The following is a 20,656-nucleotide window of genomic DNA, read 5'->3' as shown; positions in this document are numbered from 1 at the left end:
ATTCTGTTACATCAAGAAGTCAAAGTCGTTTAAATATCGAAACATCAGGTTGAAGAGATATAGTGATGACAAAATTATAGTCTGAGGCAAGTCATCACTTTCATTGGACAATTTAGTAACGTTTTTCAAGATCTATAAAACATATAAAGACTAGTTGAAGGGACATTAGTTCCAAAACCTGTTTTGGAACTAATGTCCCCCTGTTGTGATGAATGGTTTTGGAAATAATGTCCCCTGTAGTGATGAATGCTTTTGGAACTAATGTCCCCTGTAGTGATGAATGGTTTTTGAACTAATGTCCCCTGTAGTGATCAATGGTTTTGGAACTAATGTCCCCCTGTAGTGATGAATGGTTTGGGAACTAATGTCCCCTGTAGTGATGAATGGTTTTGGAACTAATGTCCCCCTGTAGTGATGAATGGTTTGGGAACTAATGTCCCCTGTAGTGATGAATGGTTTTGGGACTAATGTCTGCTGTAGTGATGATTGGTTTTGGGACTAATGTCCCCTGTAGTGATGAATGGTTTGGGAACTAATGTCTCCTGTAGTGATGAATGGTTTTTGAACTAATGTCCCTGTAGTGATTAATGGTTTTGGAACTAATGTCCCCTGTAGTGATTAATGGTTTGGGAACTAATGTCTCCTGTAGTGATGAATTGTTTTTGAACTAATGTCCCTGTAGTGATTAATGGTTTGGGAACTAATGTCCCCTGTAGTGATTAATGGTTTATGAACTAATGTCCCCTGTAGTGATGATTGGTTTTGGAACTAATGTCCCCTGTAGTGATGAATGGTTTTGGAACTAATGTCCCTGTAGTGATTAATGGTTTGGGAACTAATGTCNTTTTGGAACTAATGTAGTAATGAATGGTTTTGGAACTAATGTAGTGATGAATGGTTTTGGAACTAATGTAGTGATGAATGGTTTTGGAACTAATGTAGTGATGAATGGTTTGGAACTAATGTAGTGATGAATGGTTTGGAACTATAATGTAGTGATGAATGGTTTGCAGGCTGAAGCTAATGTCAAATTTAAAATTTGTCCTGCTCATTTCTTTCACATTTTTATCGAAAGTTGGATTTGGGTAGAGTAAACCTGTTAAGGCAGTATAGAGGAATCGTGGATAGTCAATGAATTTCAAACAGACTTACTTTTTAGAAGTAAAGATGAAAGTGGAACATTTATCTAGTTTGTGGCATCAATGATTTTAATTAAAGACAACTAATATTTCTAATTTTTCGATATTTTAAGCATGATGGAATAATCCTTTAGAAATTTCAAACTTTGGCTATCAAAAAGATGAGAAAATATTTCAAACTTTTGCTATCAAAAAGTTGAGAAGATTAGATATTTGTGGCGAATTATCAGTTCCTTTTAGTTTAACTAAAAATTTTATTATAAATTCTTGAGAACAAAAGAAGTTTAATCTAGAAAATTGTTGCAACTAATTACAAATTAGGCCAAACAAAAAATTGATAAATAGAAAATATAAAAAGCTTAGATTTCAAGTTTTCCTTTATATCTATAGACCTTTTTTGTACTAAAAATGCAGTTTTTTATTTAAGTATTATTTTATAGATGCTTTGAAGACTTAACTTTGCAGTCGATCTTAAAGGAAGAACTGAACAGATTGAAAATTACTTATAAAATATGGCTCAAATAAAATATATGCATTTCTTTAGTACACATACAAGAGAGGAAACATAAATATGTTTTATGATTGTGTAAAAAACATTTATGAATGTTTGTTCTTTTAGCTTTAAGTTTTTACAGGAAAACTTTATAGTTTTTCAGATAAAGATCGTTTTTTGATGATCGAAGAAATTTGTGTTTTTGATGTAAATAATCATTTATTAAACCAACCTTCTCTTTTAAATGCTGAGAATTTCACATATTTTCCTGTTTATTCAACCACCTGTTTTTTCATAAAATATATCGGCAACAAAAATTATTTTTCCAAAGAAGGAGAGTATGATAAACCAGGGGGAGCGATGATGACCCCTCCCCCCCCCCCTCCCCAGTGGGCCCCCATTGTTTTAAACAGATATTTAGGAACTGGCTGCAAAAAAATTTATTTCCAAGACATTTTAAAATTTGACGAATATTATTAAAAAATAATTTCGGTGCAAAGTTTTTTGCATAGCTGAAAGATATACCAATTTTTTTCCAGATAAATAAAAGTTTTCTCTAAAAAGATGTTATTACAAAACTTACATTTTTTTAAGGTCTGCTGGGGGCGTTACTTTCACACTTTTCCCCGCCCCTTCACCAGTAAATGTGTAAACAGATAGCTGAACCACAGGGTTTTCTGCTCCGGCCTAAATATTTTTATAAAGGAATTGAGTCTTTGTCACAAACTCTGATTTTCTAATACCTATATTTTTTCATCCTTAGATTTTTTCATCTAACAGAATTCATAGTTTGAAATATCTAAGGTCTACGGCATTGGGTTACAAAGATATAGAGATTAGAAAATCATAGTTTGTGACAAAGACTCAATTTCTGTATCAAATATCAATGCTGGAAAAGATAAGTTTCAATCTTAAAGAAGCTAAAGACGTATATTCATGTGACATTCAATTTAAAAGATGGCAGGTCCGATTTACATTGGTATTCTTTAAACCACTAATTGATAAGGTCGTATTTTACCTTGAAAAGTATCAAATTCTTACCATTTTCTTCACTTTCTCTGCAGTATAATTCTAGTTTTTATGGAAACTACAATTTACAAAATCAATTTTTTGACTATAGAAAAGTAAAATCTTATTCATCGGGTACAATTCTAAACCGGATTTACCTCTCTATAAATTGCAAGGGTCATTCACTTGGAATTAAGTCTAAAGTCTGTTTAATAAGAAAGGAAATGAATTATAAACAAATAAATTATAAAATGAATTACTAATCAATTAAAACAGAAAAACGTGATTTTTACACCAATGCATGTTAATTTATTTGCAAGAAGTGTTTTTTGGTTTGTTTTTACAATGTATAATGTATAAAACACATTCAGTTGTGTTCTTTTCCCAATCACAATCAATAATCTAACTTTAATACGAGTAAATAAGTGTTAGGCAATTCTTACAGAAATTTCGAAAGGCCCAACTCAAAATTTGGATGAATTTGAAATTAGTGAAAAGTGATTTAATCTCTTTGAAATCTAATCTTCTTATTGTAATTGTTTGAAACTAAATTTAATTAAATCAACCCAATGCATAAATTATAATCAAATCACTGGCTTTATTAAAAAGTAAGACATTTTTGTCGATTTTTAGTTTATTTAGTGCTATATCTATTTAAAAACAATCGTTAGAAATAATCGATAAATAAAGATTGTTTTTGAATATTTATATAGCACTGACTTTTGATTGGATATAGCACCAAATGTACTAAAAATAGAATAATTTAAAAAAAGTTTAAAAATATGTAATTAAAGAATATCATAAATACTATACTCTTAATTATTATTATATGTATGTACACATTATTTTATTCAAAATTGTCAAAGCTATTGTTTAAAAATAATCATCTAAAGAAGGAAAACAAGGTTTAAATGTAAAATTTTTCTTATTAAAAATATTTTTTGTTTTTGGCTAAATGACCACTTTTTTCATGCTGTTACTGAGATAAGACTAAATATTGTAATTATCTCTCTGGGGGGTTCTCAATCTATGTATTGTATATACTGTTGGTGGTTGGGGGGGGGGGCGTATAAAAAATCAAAGCGCCAAGGCAAAAAATAGAGGGGGCGCCTGTTTAGGGTTAATAACATTTGGTTCAGTCTTAGGATATAAGAGAATCTGACGTTTATTTTCCGTAATCATTATTGATGAGTCATATTGAACAGTGCACCCCACATTTAACATTACATTAATTCAGTGTAATTTGAAATTTTGAATTTTTTTAAAGCATTCTTGTTTATTTCTTTAGAGTTGTTGATAGAGAACTGAAAAATAGTCAAATGAAACCTGACAAGTTTGCTTTCTTACTTTTGTACAAGAATAAAAGCTTTCGGAGTATTTCTGCTGATGTTTAAGTTGAAAAGACATTGAATTGTATGTTAAAGTTAGACCAGGTATGATAGTTTAACTTCTTCTCTCAAAAACAAATAAACTTGAGAAGTTGTTCAACAATTTGTACCTCGTTCAAACCCTTCTAGTTTTCTTATTGATACCGACATCAGTTTTTATCTTCATATATATATATATATATATGTGGGGAAGTGCCTTCAGGTCATTCGATTTTTGGCCGTTTTTACCTAAATTTTCTTTCAGGGCCATAAGTGAGAACAAATTGAGAAAGAGAATAATTTTGAAATTGTGAATACAAAATATTTGCATTTCTTACACTATGTCAAATTTCGACTATGGCAGAAGATAATACGCAAAAAGACGACTCAAAAACAATGCAAAATCGATGAAAAAAACGACCCAAAAACGATGCAAAAACGACTTAAAAACGATGCAAAAACGGCCCAAAAACAATGCAAAAACGACCGTGTTGAAACGATAATTTTTCTAATATTTTAGGATAAAAATATTGCAAAGTTTATTTTAAAAAAAACGCTAACATAATACAGTTTTGAAATCTTGGAAGTTATACTAAAATAACAAAAAAACAGTCAAAACGGATGAACAACATACATACATACATACATACATGTAATCTGTAAATGCATTTATAGTAGAGGTGAGAATTTGATTTAGTTTATAATGTCCTCCTGTCAAATCAATTTTACCAATTTTACAAGGAGCAAAAAGTTAGAGGCTTTTACAAATCCCAATCCCATTTATTTAGTGAAACAGAATTCAAACTTTTATATTTAAAAAAAATAGTTAAAATTATAAATTTCAATTTTTTTCTTTGACGCTATTTCAAGAGTTTTCAAATTTGAAAATAATATTTCCATATTTGATCTTTTCATACGAAAAAAGTACAATTTATAAAATTCCAAATTAAATAATAAAGCTAAAGAGAAACGGGATATGTTTACATATATAATTTATAAAAATCTATAAATTATAATTTATAAAAATTTAAAATATTTAATTGTAGAAATCTGAAGCACAAATGATAAAATGTCAAAAAAAATATCTGATTAAATTTTAATGTTTACATTTCTCTTTCAAAGCTAATTTGAATCTTTTTTCTATATATAAAGAAAAAGATTCAAATTAGCTTTGAAAGAGAAAAAGGGAAAAATAATTCAATAATCTAAACTGCACATGATCACATTCTTACGGAATACAGTGGGAACCAGAAAACTCTGGAATAGAAAGACGACTTTTAGACTCATGTTATTACTTTAAATAGTACAATGAACATAAGACAAAGCCATTGTATGGTGTAAACAGATCCATTGAACTTGATTAGTGATTTGATAAGTTCTAATTAAATCTATTTTGCTTTGTTGTAACATCAAATAAAATTAAGTACTACTATAATATCGTCTTCCTTTTCCAGAGTTTTGTGGTTCTCACTGTGGTTTCATTATTGTTGAATATTCCTGGAACCAATTTCTAACACTTCAAATGCAATATATGTAGAATGCATGAATCTGCAGAATATCAAAGTGTGAAATTTGATGACAAACTTCACCAGAAATTCGCAACCCAATATTATGTGGCAACAAAGTACAAAGTCTTCATAAGGAAGTTTTATGACCGGAAAGCAAAGCCTAGCTTAAAGGGAAAGTAAACGTAATTTTAAGTGACCCATTTATAGTACCAATACATGTCTGATTTACAAGGGTACCTTTTAAACCCTTGTCAATGAGCAGAAATGACGAAGAAAAAAATATAAGTTTCAGAAAACTGTGGAACAAGACGATTTTTCTGGAGGGGCCTCATATTGCATTTTACGATCTTTTACCAGAATTTTGAAACTTATACTGTACAGTTGCTGTATTTTATGTTCATTGAACTATTAAATATCAAATTATTAAAAGAAATGTATCAACCTACACTGCACAGTTGGTGTATTTTATGTTCATTGAACTATTAAATATCAAAGTTTTAAAAGAAATGTGTCAACCTACCCTGCACAGTTGCTGTATTTCATGTTCATTGAACTATTAAATATCAAAGTATTAAAAGAAATGTATCAACCTACACTGCACAGTTGAGGTATTTCATGTTTATTGAACTATCAAATATCAAAGTATTAAAAGAAATGTATCAACCTACGCTGCACAGTTGAGGTATTTCATGTTTATTGAACTATCAAATATCAAAGTATTAAAAGAAATGTATCAACCTACACTGTACAGTTGCTGTATTTTATGTTCATTAAACTATTAAAAATCAAAAATTGAACATTTTGGTCCCTTTCATATAATACAGTTTTATAACTGGGTCTCACTTTAAAAATCAATAGAGAGTTTTAAGACACAAATAAGACGATGTCTTTCATTAAAGGGTATCGACGTAAATCGAACATGTCTTTTAAAATAACGTAAACTGTCCCTTGCAGTAAGCACAAATGTATGATAAGAGCCATCTAACGAAAAACGTCAAAACCCTAATACGAAGAAAATTCTATTATTCTCTAGTAGTTTTGTGAATTCATATTTCAAGTTCTCGAATTTCATTCTCCTTGGATCTTGAAATAATTCTTCAAACTTTTTGTCATGTAAAACCATCAAAGCATTGAACCGTAAAACATATATATATATGTTTTGACGTTTATTGGATACAAACAGACAGACAGACAGACAAACAGACAAGCCAAATTTATATATAGATTTACATATGACAGGTTTGGTTTGGTAAAAACCATTTATTCTTTGAATATTCCGTATAGGAAATATAGGAAATGAAGGCAATAAAAGTAACAATGACAGTATTATTCATCCTGTTCAAGTACACCTCAAATATAAACGAGAATGGAACTTAGTCAAAAGGACGGAGCCAGAAATAGTGAAAATGAAAATATCATAAATTATTTTAGGATATTTAATTGTTATACAATATTATCTTACTTCAGCCTTTTACCCGCACTTGGTCGTAAATTACAAATAAACAAACACACTTTTTATTTAAAGATTTTGATAAAAAAAATCTCACCATTGGATATCTGAAGGATTTTTCTCGTGTTCTGGCTCTAGCGGAGAACCCTTTACTATTCGAGTTACCATATTCCCTTCAGAATAAACAATATTGGTATCATTATCATTATCATTATCATTATCATTATCATTATCATTATCATTATCATTATCATTATCATTATCATTATCATTATCATTATCATTATCATTATCATCTTCATTATCATTATCATTATCATTATCATTATCATTATCATTATCATTATCATTAAATGTAAGATTTATAAACTTAATGTGGCAAAAAGAACATTTTTCAGAAAAAAATGTAAAACTAAACAAAGTTTGCTATTTCTGAAATACTAAATCTATAATGATGCCAATATATTTTCCTAATTGTGACAAGTTCTACATTAGAATCATTAAAGGTTGCGTAGAGCATCCTGGTTCCAGCAGAGCTAATCCAGATCGCCTCAGTCTGGCCCAAGATCTCTTCTGAAATATTTCAAATTTGATAGAGTTAAAGGGACCATACACGAAATATTTCAAATTTGATAGAGTTAAAGGGACTATACACGAAATTTTTAAAATTTGATACGTTTTTTTATTTAATTAAAGTTCCAAGATTTAAAAACTGTATTATGTTAAAGTTTGCATATATTACACATTGCAATGTCTTTATAATAAAAAATATTGGTAAACCATCCAAACATGTTTGTTTTTGCATCGTTTATGGGTCGTTATTTTGCATATATTTTATATCAGGATCAAAATTTGAATTTCTTACAAATTTGACACTGAAAGAAAATGTTTGCAAAAAACGGTGCAGAAACGGTGCAACTGAAGACACATCACTGACCTTCATAAAGCCAATCTGCCACGCCATTGTAAACTGTTCCTGCTGCCCCTGAACTAGTTATTCTGTGAACCTGACCGTCAGGTATAGCATCCAGGTAGTAAATATCATTTCGAGAAACAAAGACGACTCCCCCTCCAGATTTGAACGCGGCAAACTGTAAGGATTCTTGCTCCTGAAGAATATCGAGGCGCGTGTTGACTCCAAGACGAAGCAAGGGACTGGTTCTGAAATAAAAGTAAGAATTATTTTCGCAAAGATATGGGGATTGGAAAAGTGAAGTCAAAGATTTTTTCCTTTGTATTTCATTTACCAAAGATCTTCCATACAATTGGACCTATTAAAGTATAAAAGTAAACTATTTAACTAAATAAATCCTAACTTGAGTCTCAATTGTATGGACCTCAATCTAAAAAATAAGTAATGCACAATCATAAGTATCTTAGCTGCTACAAACAAGTTGGCATAATTTGTCTTAAAGGCAAAAGAAAACAAATGTGAAAACTTTTTCAGACAAACTTCCCCACCTTTATTTCACTTCTCAACTGTTCTGGTCCCAGAGATGGTTAAACTTTTTATGCTAAGGCAGTAAGGTACTTAATAAAAGTTTGAAAAGTTTGAAAAGTGTAACTTATAATAGTTCTATAATTCTTTCAACTTTCAATTAAAGTTTTTCTAACTATTTAGTGCTTCATCTTAAAGCAGCATACAATGCATGCAGTTTGTGAAAGAATTTGTTAGTATTAATATTGTATAGAAATAATTTTCCATCGGAGCACAATACACATTTTATAATGCAGCACTGTACTCAGTACATGGGTGCAATATATTTCAGACAGAGGAGATTTGGTAACCTTTAGTTGGGTAATACACGGGGGTAACCGTTAACATGTAATTTTATATTGTCTACCTTTAAATTGGTAAAACATTTATAAAATTTATAGATATAAATTATAAATTATAATTATTATAATTATAAATTATAATTATTATAATTATAAATTATAAATTTTATAGATATTTAAAGTATTGAAACCTTTATTTTGTCACTGCAAACTAGGCAGAACAAAAAGGTAAAATCTATGTGACATTAATGGTAAGACTTTGTGACCTCGTAACTCCTCTAGTTTGTATTTTACTCACAAGCAAGAAAGGAATTGAGTTTTTGCCACAAACTCAAGTATTTAAATCCCAATATCTTTAGAACCCGATGTTGTAAACCTTTGACATTTCAAACTCAGACTATTTGATCTAACAGAATTCATAGTTTGAAATATCTAAAGTTTACATCATTTGATTCCAAAGATATAGTGATAAGAAAATCAGAGTTTGTGTTAAAGACTCCATTCCGTTATCCGGTTGTATATTAAAAATTCAAAACTTCAATAAGAAAAGTTATGATACATGCACGAAAATATAAAAACTCAATTAAACGTGTAATTTATATTTTGACGTGTTTTTATCTTTTTATCGTTACACGTTTTTTTTACTTCTCCACGTTCCCAATTAATAAATAAACAAAGAACCGATTAAAAAAGGAACTTGATACTAAATCTTGGCAAGCTGATGTCTTAGACCGTTGAGTTTTTAAATAAAGATATTTGCATGATCAAATATCTAAAGTTTGAAATATCAAAGGTTTACACAATCAGACTGCAAAGATATATGGATTGTATTTCTTAACACCAGTCTTGAAAAGAAAGATCTCCGTCTATTTAATATTGTATAAAATCAACAGCCTTGAGATATCACTAAGCTAGAAAACCCAAGAAAACACGAGAAAAATAACAAAGATTGAAATTAGAAAAATAAAAGAATCCTTATCAACCCTATACTGGACAAACAATCCATTCAGACCAGTAAATATACTTGAAAACAAAAACTTTCTTAAAGGAAGTGTTCGCAAAAAAATGAAAAGAGCATAGGCTGCTCCCGAACTGAATTCGGTTTTGATCGCTAGACTGCATAATATTACTTCTATCACGATAGTTGAATCCACATAAATCTACGGGGTTGCATTATTCAAACCAAACTTTCATAACCCTATTGTTACCTTCTGGGACTTTCAAACTTGTAGATGCGGGGAGGGGGTATGGGTGGGGGTAGTAAAAAAAGTATTTTATCCTCTGTAGAAAAAATGGAAGACTTTACAAAGTTAAAGGGACTGTCAGCGTAATTTCATTTGACCCTTCCTTTAAACTGTTTAAAGGGACTGTCAGCGTAATTTCATGTGACCCTTCCTTTAAACTGTTGACTGATCATTGAGGAAAGAGAACAAATTATTTATCTCTCAAAGAATGGTTTTCAATTTACATAAAAACTTAAGTTACATTTGTGTAAACCAATATGTGAACTCAACACAGCCGACAATACATATATTCCTCAAAAAAACTGTTTTTAACTATTCTAAAGTGAATATTTATTTCCTAATAATATTAGAACTGAAGTATATAAACAGCTTGCAAACAAAGTGTTCAAAATTTAACAATTACAAACGCTTCTGCAGATAATAAGTCCGTCATCCATGCTTAGTCAAAAACAAGTCGAACAAAAAACATTATTTTATAAAAAAAACTAATATATTTTACTAAATCTACCAGAAATATTCAGTATTTACCTACATAAGAAAACTCATCACGGGAAAAAACACACACAAGGTAATTTTGTCTAAGAAACGTGTTCCGATACGGGGGTAGGCGATTATATCAAAACAATGAATACGACTTTTTATTTAAATTTTGATTGTTAACAAGCTTTTTCCGAATCACAAGTTTATAAATTATTAAAAAGAATCTTTTTTAATTAACAGTTTCTTTGTGTTTCCATGTTTTTAACTGTATCCATGCTGTTTAAAAGCTTGATATAAATAAAAATTGAAATCAAAAGTCGTCTTCATTATATTGATTTAATCTCCTCTACCACCATAGTTTTTTCCATGGGGACTGGATCTTAGCTACCTCTCCGTGTGTATTGCCCTGAGTGTACACTTGGGATAGTTTACTGATAAAGTATGTTAAGAGATTATGGCCTATTCATACAGTACAAACATCAAATATGCAGTACGCTTTCGGAGTACAAGTGTATGGGGAGGTTTCGTATCTTAAATTTTACTTAGTTTTCTCAGAATAGTTTATTAACGATGCAATATTGCTCTGTAAAAGACTGTAATAGTTTGTCTTCCTGTGAAAATGGAATCCTGTACACGATAAAGGAGTGATGGATTTTAATAGTTACATGGAAAACAAATTCTCCATTTAAATATTTTCAGAAATCACCCCCGAGTACTGTAATATACAGATTGACCTTTGGAAGTGAAGTACATAGCCTGTACAATTGTAGTAAAGGATTAGCGTACATCATCACTCTATATACTATAACCTCTTTGTTTTTTCCGTACCTGTCCTTAATATTCTGAATGGTATATTTTGCTGTGGTGGAATGCCGAAAAACAGATTGAATTTCATGAATTAGCATAACATGCTCCAGTCGCTCGTCTATACTGTATTTATGACAGTTCAGCGTTCTCTAAATATTTGAAAATTTTAAAATTTTCTAAATTCATTGTAAAATTGAATTATTTGTGAAAATTTAAATTATTTTGATGAAAATATGTCAAAAATGATTGATGTAACATTTATGTATATATTTTCAATATACAAATTATTACATAATGTCTATTGGAAAGCCCAATAGATTCAATGTTGTAAAATCCATGTAAAGCTCAATTTAATTTTATTAAATTTTTTAAATTATTTTTTAAGAGATACATGATTTAAAGTTTGTGATATTTAAACAAATCAAACTATAAATCACAATGTATATTGAGTAGAGTACAGCGCTTGCACCAAGAGAGGTCATCCTTGAATTTATTTTTAAAATCTCAATTGTTACGACTGGAAAAATTTCACCGAAACATGAAGGTAAAGATGCATCTAAAGCCGCTAAGTAACGGTACCAAATTTTAAAAATAGTGAACAGGAGTTGAACTCCGTAGAGTATAGTTAACCCACTTCTTTTTAACTTTAACTGAAGATCACAGCTTATATTTATGTGGTTCAACTAGAGCTTGCTTTTTATTCAATCTGGTATGTATGGTTTTATGTATTAAAAAAATGTTGCCAAAAAAATACTTACAAAGGTACTGTTGTCTAGGATACTTCGGCTTCCACCCTCTACACTTAATACTGATAATCCACCCTCCCAGTTCATAAATACTAGATCACGCCCTACAATATACATAGGTTTAGACATTATGGATCATAGATCATTGATCATAGATCATTGATCATAGATCATTGATCATAGATTATTGATCATAGATCATTGATCATAGATCATTGATCATAGATCATAGATCATTGATCATAGATCATAGATCATAGATCATTGATCATAGATCATTGATCATTGATCATAGATCATTGATCATTGATCATTGATCATAGATCATTGATCATTGATCATTGATCATAGATCATTGATCATAGATCATTGATCATAGATCATTGATCATGATTATTGATCATAGATCATTGATCATAGATCATTGATCATAGATCATAGATCATTGATCATAGATCATTGATCATAGATCATTGATCATAGATCATTGATCATTGAACATAGATCATTGATCATAGATCATTGATCATAGATCATTTGTCATTGATCATTGATCATAGATCACTGATCATAGATCATTGATCATAGATCATTGATCATAGATCATTGATCATAGATCATTATCATAGATCATTGATCATTGATCATTGATCATAGATCATTGATCATTGATCATTGATCATTGATCATTGATCATTGATCATTGAACATAGATCATTGATCATAGATCATTGATCATAGATCATTAATCATAGATCATTGATCATAGATCATTGATCATAGATCATTGATCATAGATCATTGATCATAGATCATTGATCATAGATCATTGATCATAGATGATCATAGATCATTGATCATAGATGATCATAGATCATTGATCATTGATCATTGATCATAGATCATTAATCATTGATCAAATATCAATGAATTTCTGTTGTTCCACCATTTTGAATTTTCTCTCTTTGCTTCAATACTTAAGCTACTATATATATTATGTAAAAGTAAAGATGAATAATTAAGTATTTACCCTTATTAAGGAGAGAGGTTTTAAACTTGAAATAATGGAGCATATATTATCAGAATTATGCGCTTTTCAAACTTAAAATAATGGAGCATATATTGTCAGAATTTTACGCTTTTCAAACTTGAATTAATGGAGCACATATTGTCAGAATTATACGTTTTTCAAACTTGAAATAATGGAGAATATTGTCAGAATTATACGCTTTTCAAACATAAAATAATGGAGAATATTGTCAGAATTATACGCTCTTCAAACTTGAAATAATGGAGCATATATTGTCAGAATTATAAGCTTTTCAAACTTGAAATAATGGAGCATATTGTCAGAATTATACGCTTTTCAAACTTGAAATCGACAATATCATCCAAATATCGACAATATAAATGTTTGAAGAAAAATGGGTTGTTAATGGAGCATTTTCCTTTGTAAATGGAAGGCCACTTGAAATTATAACAACATTTCCATTCAGGAATTCAGATTTTTTTCCAAAATGTCGTTACAGAAACATCAGATAGATGCCATTTATAGTTTATTGGACATCTTTATATTTTTAGCAAACTCTCCCTTTCACGAAAAAAAGACATCAAAGTTCATTATTTCTAAGATAATAAAAGTAAATATAGATTTCTCGGTATTCTATTCTCATCCTTGAAACTTATAAAAGAAAATCTTCTTTTGGTATTTGCTAATAATTTCTGATATTTTCTAACGTATAAACTTAAAAGGGATTTTAGGCTTTTGTAAAAGTCAAGATCAAAGAAGAAGAGCAAAGTTTTTGAAACAGTTCTGTTTAACTACGTTTTTAAAGCTAAAATATTATTATTATAAAATGAAAAAATAAAACTGTAAGAAAAGTTTAAAAAGTGAGTTTTGGAGAACATTTGTCAATCGTATCATCTAAGGACCAAAATAATTAAATTTTGAAAAATTGTTTCTTTTGCGATGTTTACAGCCATCTGTTGATAATTTATCAAATGAGACGATGTTTTAAATTTGAATACAGGTTTAACAACAAAGGATAAACCGTCCGAAAAATCATTACATACAATATTCTGTAGGTTGGTTAAAACATGTTTCACGGCACTTCGGGCCCCTCTTCGATTTAAATTTTGTTGCTCTATCTGCGGCATTTAAAAAAAATCTGACCATCCATATACACCTTCTTTGGGTCATGTGAGGTCCCAAAATTTTTTTTTGCCGCTTTAACGTTTATTGGTTAGAAAACAAACAAACAAACTAACAAGAAAAGTACATATATGTATATATACCGTATACCGTACAGTTGGTCATATTTTGTAACACTGTATGTATATTCAAACAAATGGTTGAAGTGTGGACATTTTATTAAAACCAACATTGTTTAAAGTTTGATATATCTTGCTCAGGCATCAGGTTGAGAAGATTTTAATAAAAGTTGGTTTCCTAATGTTCCATTTAAACCTCAGTTTAACGAGTTTAACGAGCTTAGCAAGTTTAACTCCGTGGTTAAATGTAATTAACACTGAAACTGAACTCAACAGAAAGGAAGTGAGTTTTTAAGATCAAATTTTGAATGTTACATTTCTGAATTTATTTTCATATTTAAAAAAAATCTTTTATATTTAATCCTTTTAAAATAGAAATTTCCCCTGTACCCCCGCTTCCCAACTCATCCTTGCTCAAATTTGCTTAACAAGAAGTATATCACATTTCAACGGTCAGCTTGTTACTTGTCAGAGAAAACTGGGACTAAAAAACATAATTATTTTCTCAGTTTCTAACTCTCAAAGAAATTACGTCTTTGCTACCAATTTTCTAATTCCTATATCTCTAAAATATCTCTTTAATATTTCAAATTAGGATAATTTGATGTAACAGAAGTCATAGCTTGAAATATCTAAGATCTACAACAATGGATTGTGAAGATATAGAAATTAAAAAATCAGAGTTTGTCAAAGCATGTAAAGTTTATTTTAGCGAGTTTGCTTTGATATAAAATGTGGCCGGCTGTTGTTAATAAAATCTTTTTGAAATTAGAATATTAATTTGTTTTATTAAAATGTTTTCCTTTGTATTCAGAAAATATTAATAAAATCAATAATAAAAATAAAAGTGCTTACCAAAATTATTCTAGTTAAGTTTACATTTGAGCAAATTATACATTTCGGTCTGCCAGCTTGGGAATACAAAATTTGGACACCTTCTTCGAAAAAATGTTTTAGCACAGCGTATTTCCCTAAAGCTCAAAAGTAAAATATTTGCACAGAAAATCAAAAATAAATCAACTTTAAGTTTCTCGAGAAGAAAGGAAAGGAAGCGAGATATTGACACAAAAGATGTATGTTTAGATGCTATAAAAAGAGTGTTTGCATCAGTTATAAAATGTTTAATCTCCTAGATCCTACAATTTACAGCATTTATCGTAAACATTTTTTTGACATTATTGGCGACCATAAAAGGATATTTTCATATTAAACTATGTTAAGCTGTCCTGTCATGGGACATTTCATTAAAAGCAGGCTATGTCTGATTCACAAACGATGCACTTTAAACCTATATCTGCAATATTAATTACTATAGCTTGGGAATCCAGCGCTGTCCAGGTTAGCTACTCCCGCCGTTTACCCGCACTTGAACAATTTTACCGGGAAAATAAACTTTCGTATTAAAGTCAACCCACTCAATTTAGAATCTCAAAACTAAGCTAAGAACATTTCCGTGGGTCTCCCGAGTTTCCCAATCAAAATTTAAGGCAAATCGGTCTAGGGGTTCCTGAGTTATGATCGGACAAACAAACAGACACAACAGAGTTTACAACTTTATAAATATATAAGATGAGTTGTACCATGGCCTGAAAAGTGCTTAATTCTCATAATTAGTTCCACTGTTTCTACATCAAAAAATCCACAAGTTTAGACATTTTTAATAGGTTTGAAACTATTAATGAGTTATATAGCTTACCAACAAAGGTAGCATTATAGGTTGCAGGTTTAAACCTATCTTCAAGTATCTGATCTAGACGAATTCGTTCACCCTTCACCCTGAACAAGAAGTATATTGAGAACAAGGAACTTAGCTTAGCAAATCCCACTGAACATTCCAATGGGTTTAAATCTATTTAGAACCTAGTTTTAAATTAGAATTACTCAATGGTGGCATCTCCGAATTTTTTACAATGAGAGCTAGACGTTAAAAAGGGCCACAAATTAGATGGGGGGGGGGGGGGTAATGGGGTGGTTTTGGGAAAGTTGCGTCCAGCTTTTTAAAAAATATGGTTAATCCGTTCCCGGTATTTAAAAGTTTGTTTCTCAGAAAGAGATAGTTTGCGCAATTTAATGTTGTAAATGAACATACAGTTACTCCATTAATAAAAGTAAATTCAAATCTAGAAGTCTTGATTCATGAATAAATATTAATTTTAAAAATTTCATTTGAGTTCAAAAAGACTTGAGACTATGGCCTTGGAGGTGCAAATATCTGCAAAATTCTTAGAAATGTAAAGTTATACCTTTGCAAATTTTTTTTCTTTATCTTTCTTTCTTTTGTTAATTATAGAGCTGACCATGTTAAGTATTTTTCCATTTTCCATGTTTTTCAATTTGTTCTTGTAGTGATCGTGTTCTTTTTTTTGCAAAAAAAAATCAAGAATTAAAATATTGTTGAGAACAGAAAATTGACTTCAATGATAAAAGGTATAATGCATAAACAACGGAAACCAAAAGCGCATTAAAAAATTCATTCTACTTTAGACCTGAAATACAGAAAGATTTATGTTTTATAATAAAAATAAAAATCGAAGCCCATCCCTGAAGTGAAGTGTTTGTGGGGACACTATAATGTATAGTGTGGTGTAAAGTGGTCAGCTTGAAATTTATGTAAAAATATACAAATAAAAATAAAGTCAGAGTCGAGAAACATAAATTGTGTCAGAGCAGAATTGAATGTGTGGATGAGAAAGGAAGGGGGGGGGAGAAGAGGGATGGGATGACAAATAAATCTATACCTAGGTCCTGGATCCGGAGGAGTCATCCAATAAACTGCAAGACCAACCATGAGGATCACAGAAAGGATTACAAGGATTGAAATCATTAATCCTTTCCAGTTCCGGGGCTCAGGATTACTTGCCACCAACTCCTAGAAATACAGGGCAGTTAGTTCAATAACATGTTTATGTTTTATACATTCAAGGCTCCCGGTAGCTGTCCTCTTGTCTCTATCTTATTCAAATTATAATTAGTAAACTAAAAAAAACTTTTTATTAGGCACAAAACTGGACAAAATCAATCTTAGGAGCGATTAAAGATTGTAAAATTTGGTGATGGTGATGGACCAAACCTCTGTAGAGTAAAAAAAAGTAGAAATATTTTTCGGTCTGGGTTGACCCTCTTAATAGCGGAAAGTAATTTTACCTAATCATCCCAAAGAATTACAATAAAGACTCAATAAAATTATAACATCAGCTGTAAAAAAAATACTATTTTCTCTTAAAATAGCGGAAGATACAAAACTTCTCTTCGGCATTATACTTTAAATATTAACTAATGATAATAACAAGGGAATATAAAAAAGATGTCCTCGAAAAATGTCTGTTCTGAGATCGAGTGATATAAATTGTAGATAAATTAATAAACGAAAAGCATCTGTCAATTAATTTGATCAACCTATAAAAATATTTTCCATGGTATTCCAAAGCAAAAGAACTATTAAGAAACTTGTTTTCTCTCTAATTAACACAACATTTACTCAAATAAAAAAGCTGAATACACAAACACACTCTCATTAAAATTTCACCAATTACGTAAAATCAAATCTTTAAGAAGAGAATATAGAACAGTAGTTAATAGCTTAGGATAGCAGCTGACATCAAGGAACGATATTGCAGTAAAAACCGGAGCACTAGGGCGGAAAGAAAATAGAGTATTATAGAACAAATCCCAGGATTTTTCCTTTTCGGGTTTAGGGTTAATTTTTTATTCACCCTGCCCCCCCCCTCAAAAATCCAGAAAGAAAGTTTTAGTAGGCATATACATCTCTGTAATATGAAATAATAATTCTGCCCAACAATAATCAATTCTAGAAAATTGTCTGTAAAGTTTGGGCTCTTGGACATTACAATTGACATACATTGCAAATAAGTTTAATTCTAATTTTACAAAGCAAAAATTATTAATAGCTATAAGTAAAACCTGGCTTGAAATTGTTAAAATATATTCTTTTGTTATACAAAAGTATTAATCATTTCTTCTATTCATCAAAAAAATGGGTGATCAGCGATTTTCTTTCATCAAAATCAGTAGTTCGAAAAATCAAATTATTTGCACAACATTTATCCTGGAAACGATATATATATTCAATTTGGTTCAGTATCTACAATTTCATCCGTAATAAGAGGCGGGCTTCGTTACAGGAATATAAACATTTAACCCTTTGAAACAAAACTTTACTGATAAAGTTTATATAATTGGAATACAGTTTAGATAATGATATGATATTTGGTAGATTTCGAGCTCCCAGGGAGGGTTTATTTTAATTTTGAGAGTATTTCTAAATGGAAAAATAATACTTCCCTGTCTCAGATACCAAAACAAATATAAAAAATTTCACTTTATAAAAAAGTTCAATTCAAAACATTCAATTTATCAAAGTTACTTTTGATATCTCCCCTCTCCATCTCCCTGGTCTTGGGGGATGAAATATTTAGTAAAAGTTTAAATGAATTTAAAGGACGAGAAAGGATCGGAGTTTTCTCAAGTTTGTCAGGTTTAAAACTAGGGGATAGTCTTGTACAATATACAATACACTCGATAATCAGATTAAATAACAGGTATTTTCTAGGAAATATCAAACTTTTTTAACAACATCTAGTTTTGCTTGATTTTTAGTACTCCAGACAGTACCAATAATTTATATTATTGTTACTATGATAAAAACAATGCTAATCTTTATTTTTTAAAAGTTACAATAGAAACTGAGTTTTTGTCACATACTCAAATTTTCTTATCCCTAATATCTTTGCAACCTTAGCGTAAACCTTTGCTATTTCAAACTTAGACTGTTAGATAAAATAATCTAAGTTTGAAATATGAAAGGCTTACAATTTCAGATTGATTAAAGATATATGATGAGAAAATTTGAGTTTGAGGCAAAAACTCACTTCCCTTTCTCTAAACAATAATTCACAAATATTTTTTTCATTTTAGAAATAAAATATTTCCTGTTTCATTTATTTTCTTCATATCTCACCCCACTCTAAAAGTTGCATAATCCGAGCCGGTACAACATGTACATGCGTTCAATCGTACTGCCCAGTCTGTACTACCCAGTGTAAAGTCGACCCAGCACGTTTTATGCAAAAAATGGAGCCTGGAAGAATCATTGTGATCTCTGTTCCTAATAATTCTATTTCTCGCAATTGTATCTCTAAACATTTTGATATGAAGGCTTAAAAATGAATTGTGTGGAAGCTTATTGACAAAAAATGTAACTACACCCTAGATTATCAAAACAACATATTGTACGACAGTTAAGAAAGTTAGAACTGTTTTGACAACATATATATACCTCTAATATGTAAACATTTGAAGGGATTTCCAGAGGATTTTTATAAAACACTTAAATCTATTTGTTTAGCAATGTTTATACATCTCTCTCTCTCACTCTGTTTATCTCTATGAAATCAATAACAAATGTTTTTAATATCACTGTCTTCAACAGTTTTTAAGAAAACTTGATGGTTTTTCCGATTTCCGATATAAAGAAGGACAAAAGAAACTAAAATAATTTTTAAATGTAAAAACATTTAAAGCAAGGAAGGAATTTTCCACAAAAGTTGCAAATATGGGATATTAAAGTGAAACTAGGTAAAAATATTTGGAATTACTTATTTATAAAACGTGTAAATTCAAGCGCGAAATTGTGCAAAACTGTGCGGAATTGCAAAGAATTACAAGGAGTTGCGAGGAATTACGCGAAATTGCGTGGAATTACATGGAACTGTGCAGAATAAAAGGACTTGCAATTGTGCGCAATTGTAAAATTTACTTACGATGGAAAGCTTACTTAGATATCAATGAATATAGGTTGAAAAACTTATTATTTTAAATTGTGGTTTCTACTGCGCATTTCTACTGCAAGGAAACATATATTAATTATTAGATTTGAAAGCTTTTAAGCCTAGAAAAAGCATCACGTCAAACTAAAGTAAAATGCAAGTAAGATTGACAACTTATATGTTTTTGATCATAAATTCTCGTATTGAAGAGATATTGTAAAGAACAAAAATATTTTGAATTTCTAGTATGTACACTTCTGCGTAAAATCAGAACTAGAGGAGCAACGGAGTCACAAAGCTGTGACAGTAATATCAATTGAGATTGACCTTCTCCTCCTGGTTAGCTTGCAGTGGCATGGAGGGTCATTTAAAATTACGCTTTTAGTCCCTTTAACCCCATTTTGAAATTAAAAACAAAATTTGAAATAAAAATACTACCTTAGCCGGTTCCGAAGCAAAAGTACTACCATCCATAGTCTAAAGTTGTATCCCAAACTTGAAATCTAATTCAGGGTTCACATCAACAAATTGTAATGCACAAAGCACTTTGAAAGGGTTGAATATTTGGGAAGAGAAAA

General features: G+C 30.1%; 1 protein-coding gene across 1 annotated transcript in view; it reads right to left on the bottom strand.

Moving 5' to 3' along the window:
* LOC111714582 (dipeptidyl aminopeptidase-like protein 6) overlaps positions 1-20,656 on the bottom strand; it is a 53,656-nt gene that overhangs the window by 19,616 nt on the left and 13,384 nt on the right. Inside the window, exons 2-10 of the mRNA XM_023489721.1 lie at positions 20,517-20,581; positions 17,031-17,161; positions 15,989-16,068; positions 12,034-12,125; positions 11,297-11,424; positions 7,903-8,126; positions 7,436-7,538; positions 7,063-7,138; positions 2,216-2,319 (exon numbers count right to left, since the gene is read on the bottom strand). Of these exons, the coding sequence (XP_023345489.1) occupies positions 2,216-2,319; positions 7,063-7,138; positions 7,436-7,538; positions 7,903-8,126; positions 11,297-11,424; positions 12,034-12,125; positions 15,989-16,068; positions 17,031-17,161; positions 20,517-20,552 (974 nt within the window). The 5' untranslated portion in view covers positions 20,553-20,581. The remainder of the gene's footprint in view (positions 1-2,215; positions 2,320-7,062; positions 7,139-7,435; positions 7,539-7,902; positions 8,127-11,296; positions 11,425-12,033; positions 12,126-15,988; positions 16,069-17,030; positions 17,162-20,516; positions 20,582-20,656) is intronic.

This window comes from Eurytemora carolleeae, unplaced genomic scaffold, assembly GCF_000591075.1.
Source record: "Eurytemora carolleeae unplaced genomic scaffold, Eaff_2.0 scaffold1609, whole genome shotgun sequence".
Lineage (NCBI taxonomy): Eukaryota > Metazoa > Arthropoda > Copepoda > Calanoida > Temoridae > Eurytemora > Eurytemora carolleeae.
This window is presented reverse-complemented; position numbering and strand designations above follow the sequence as displayed.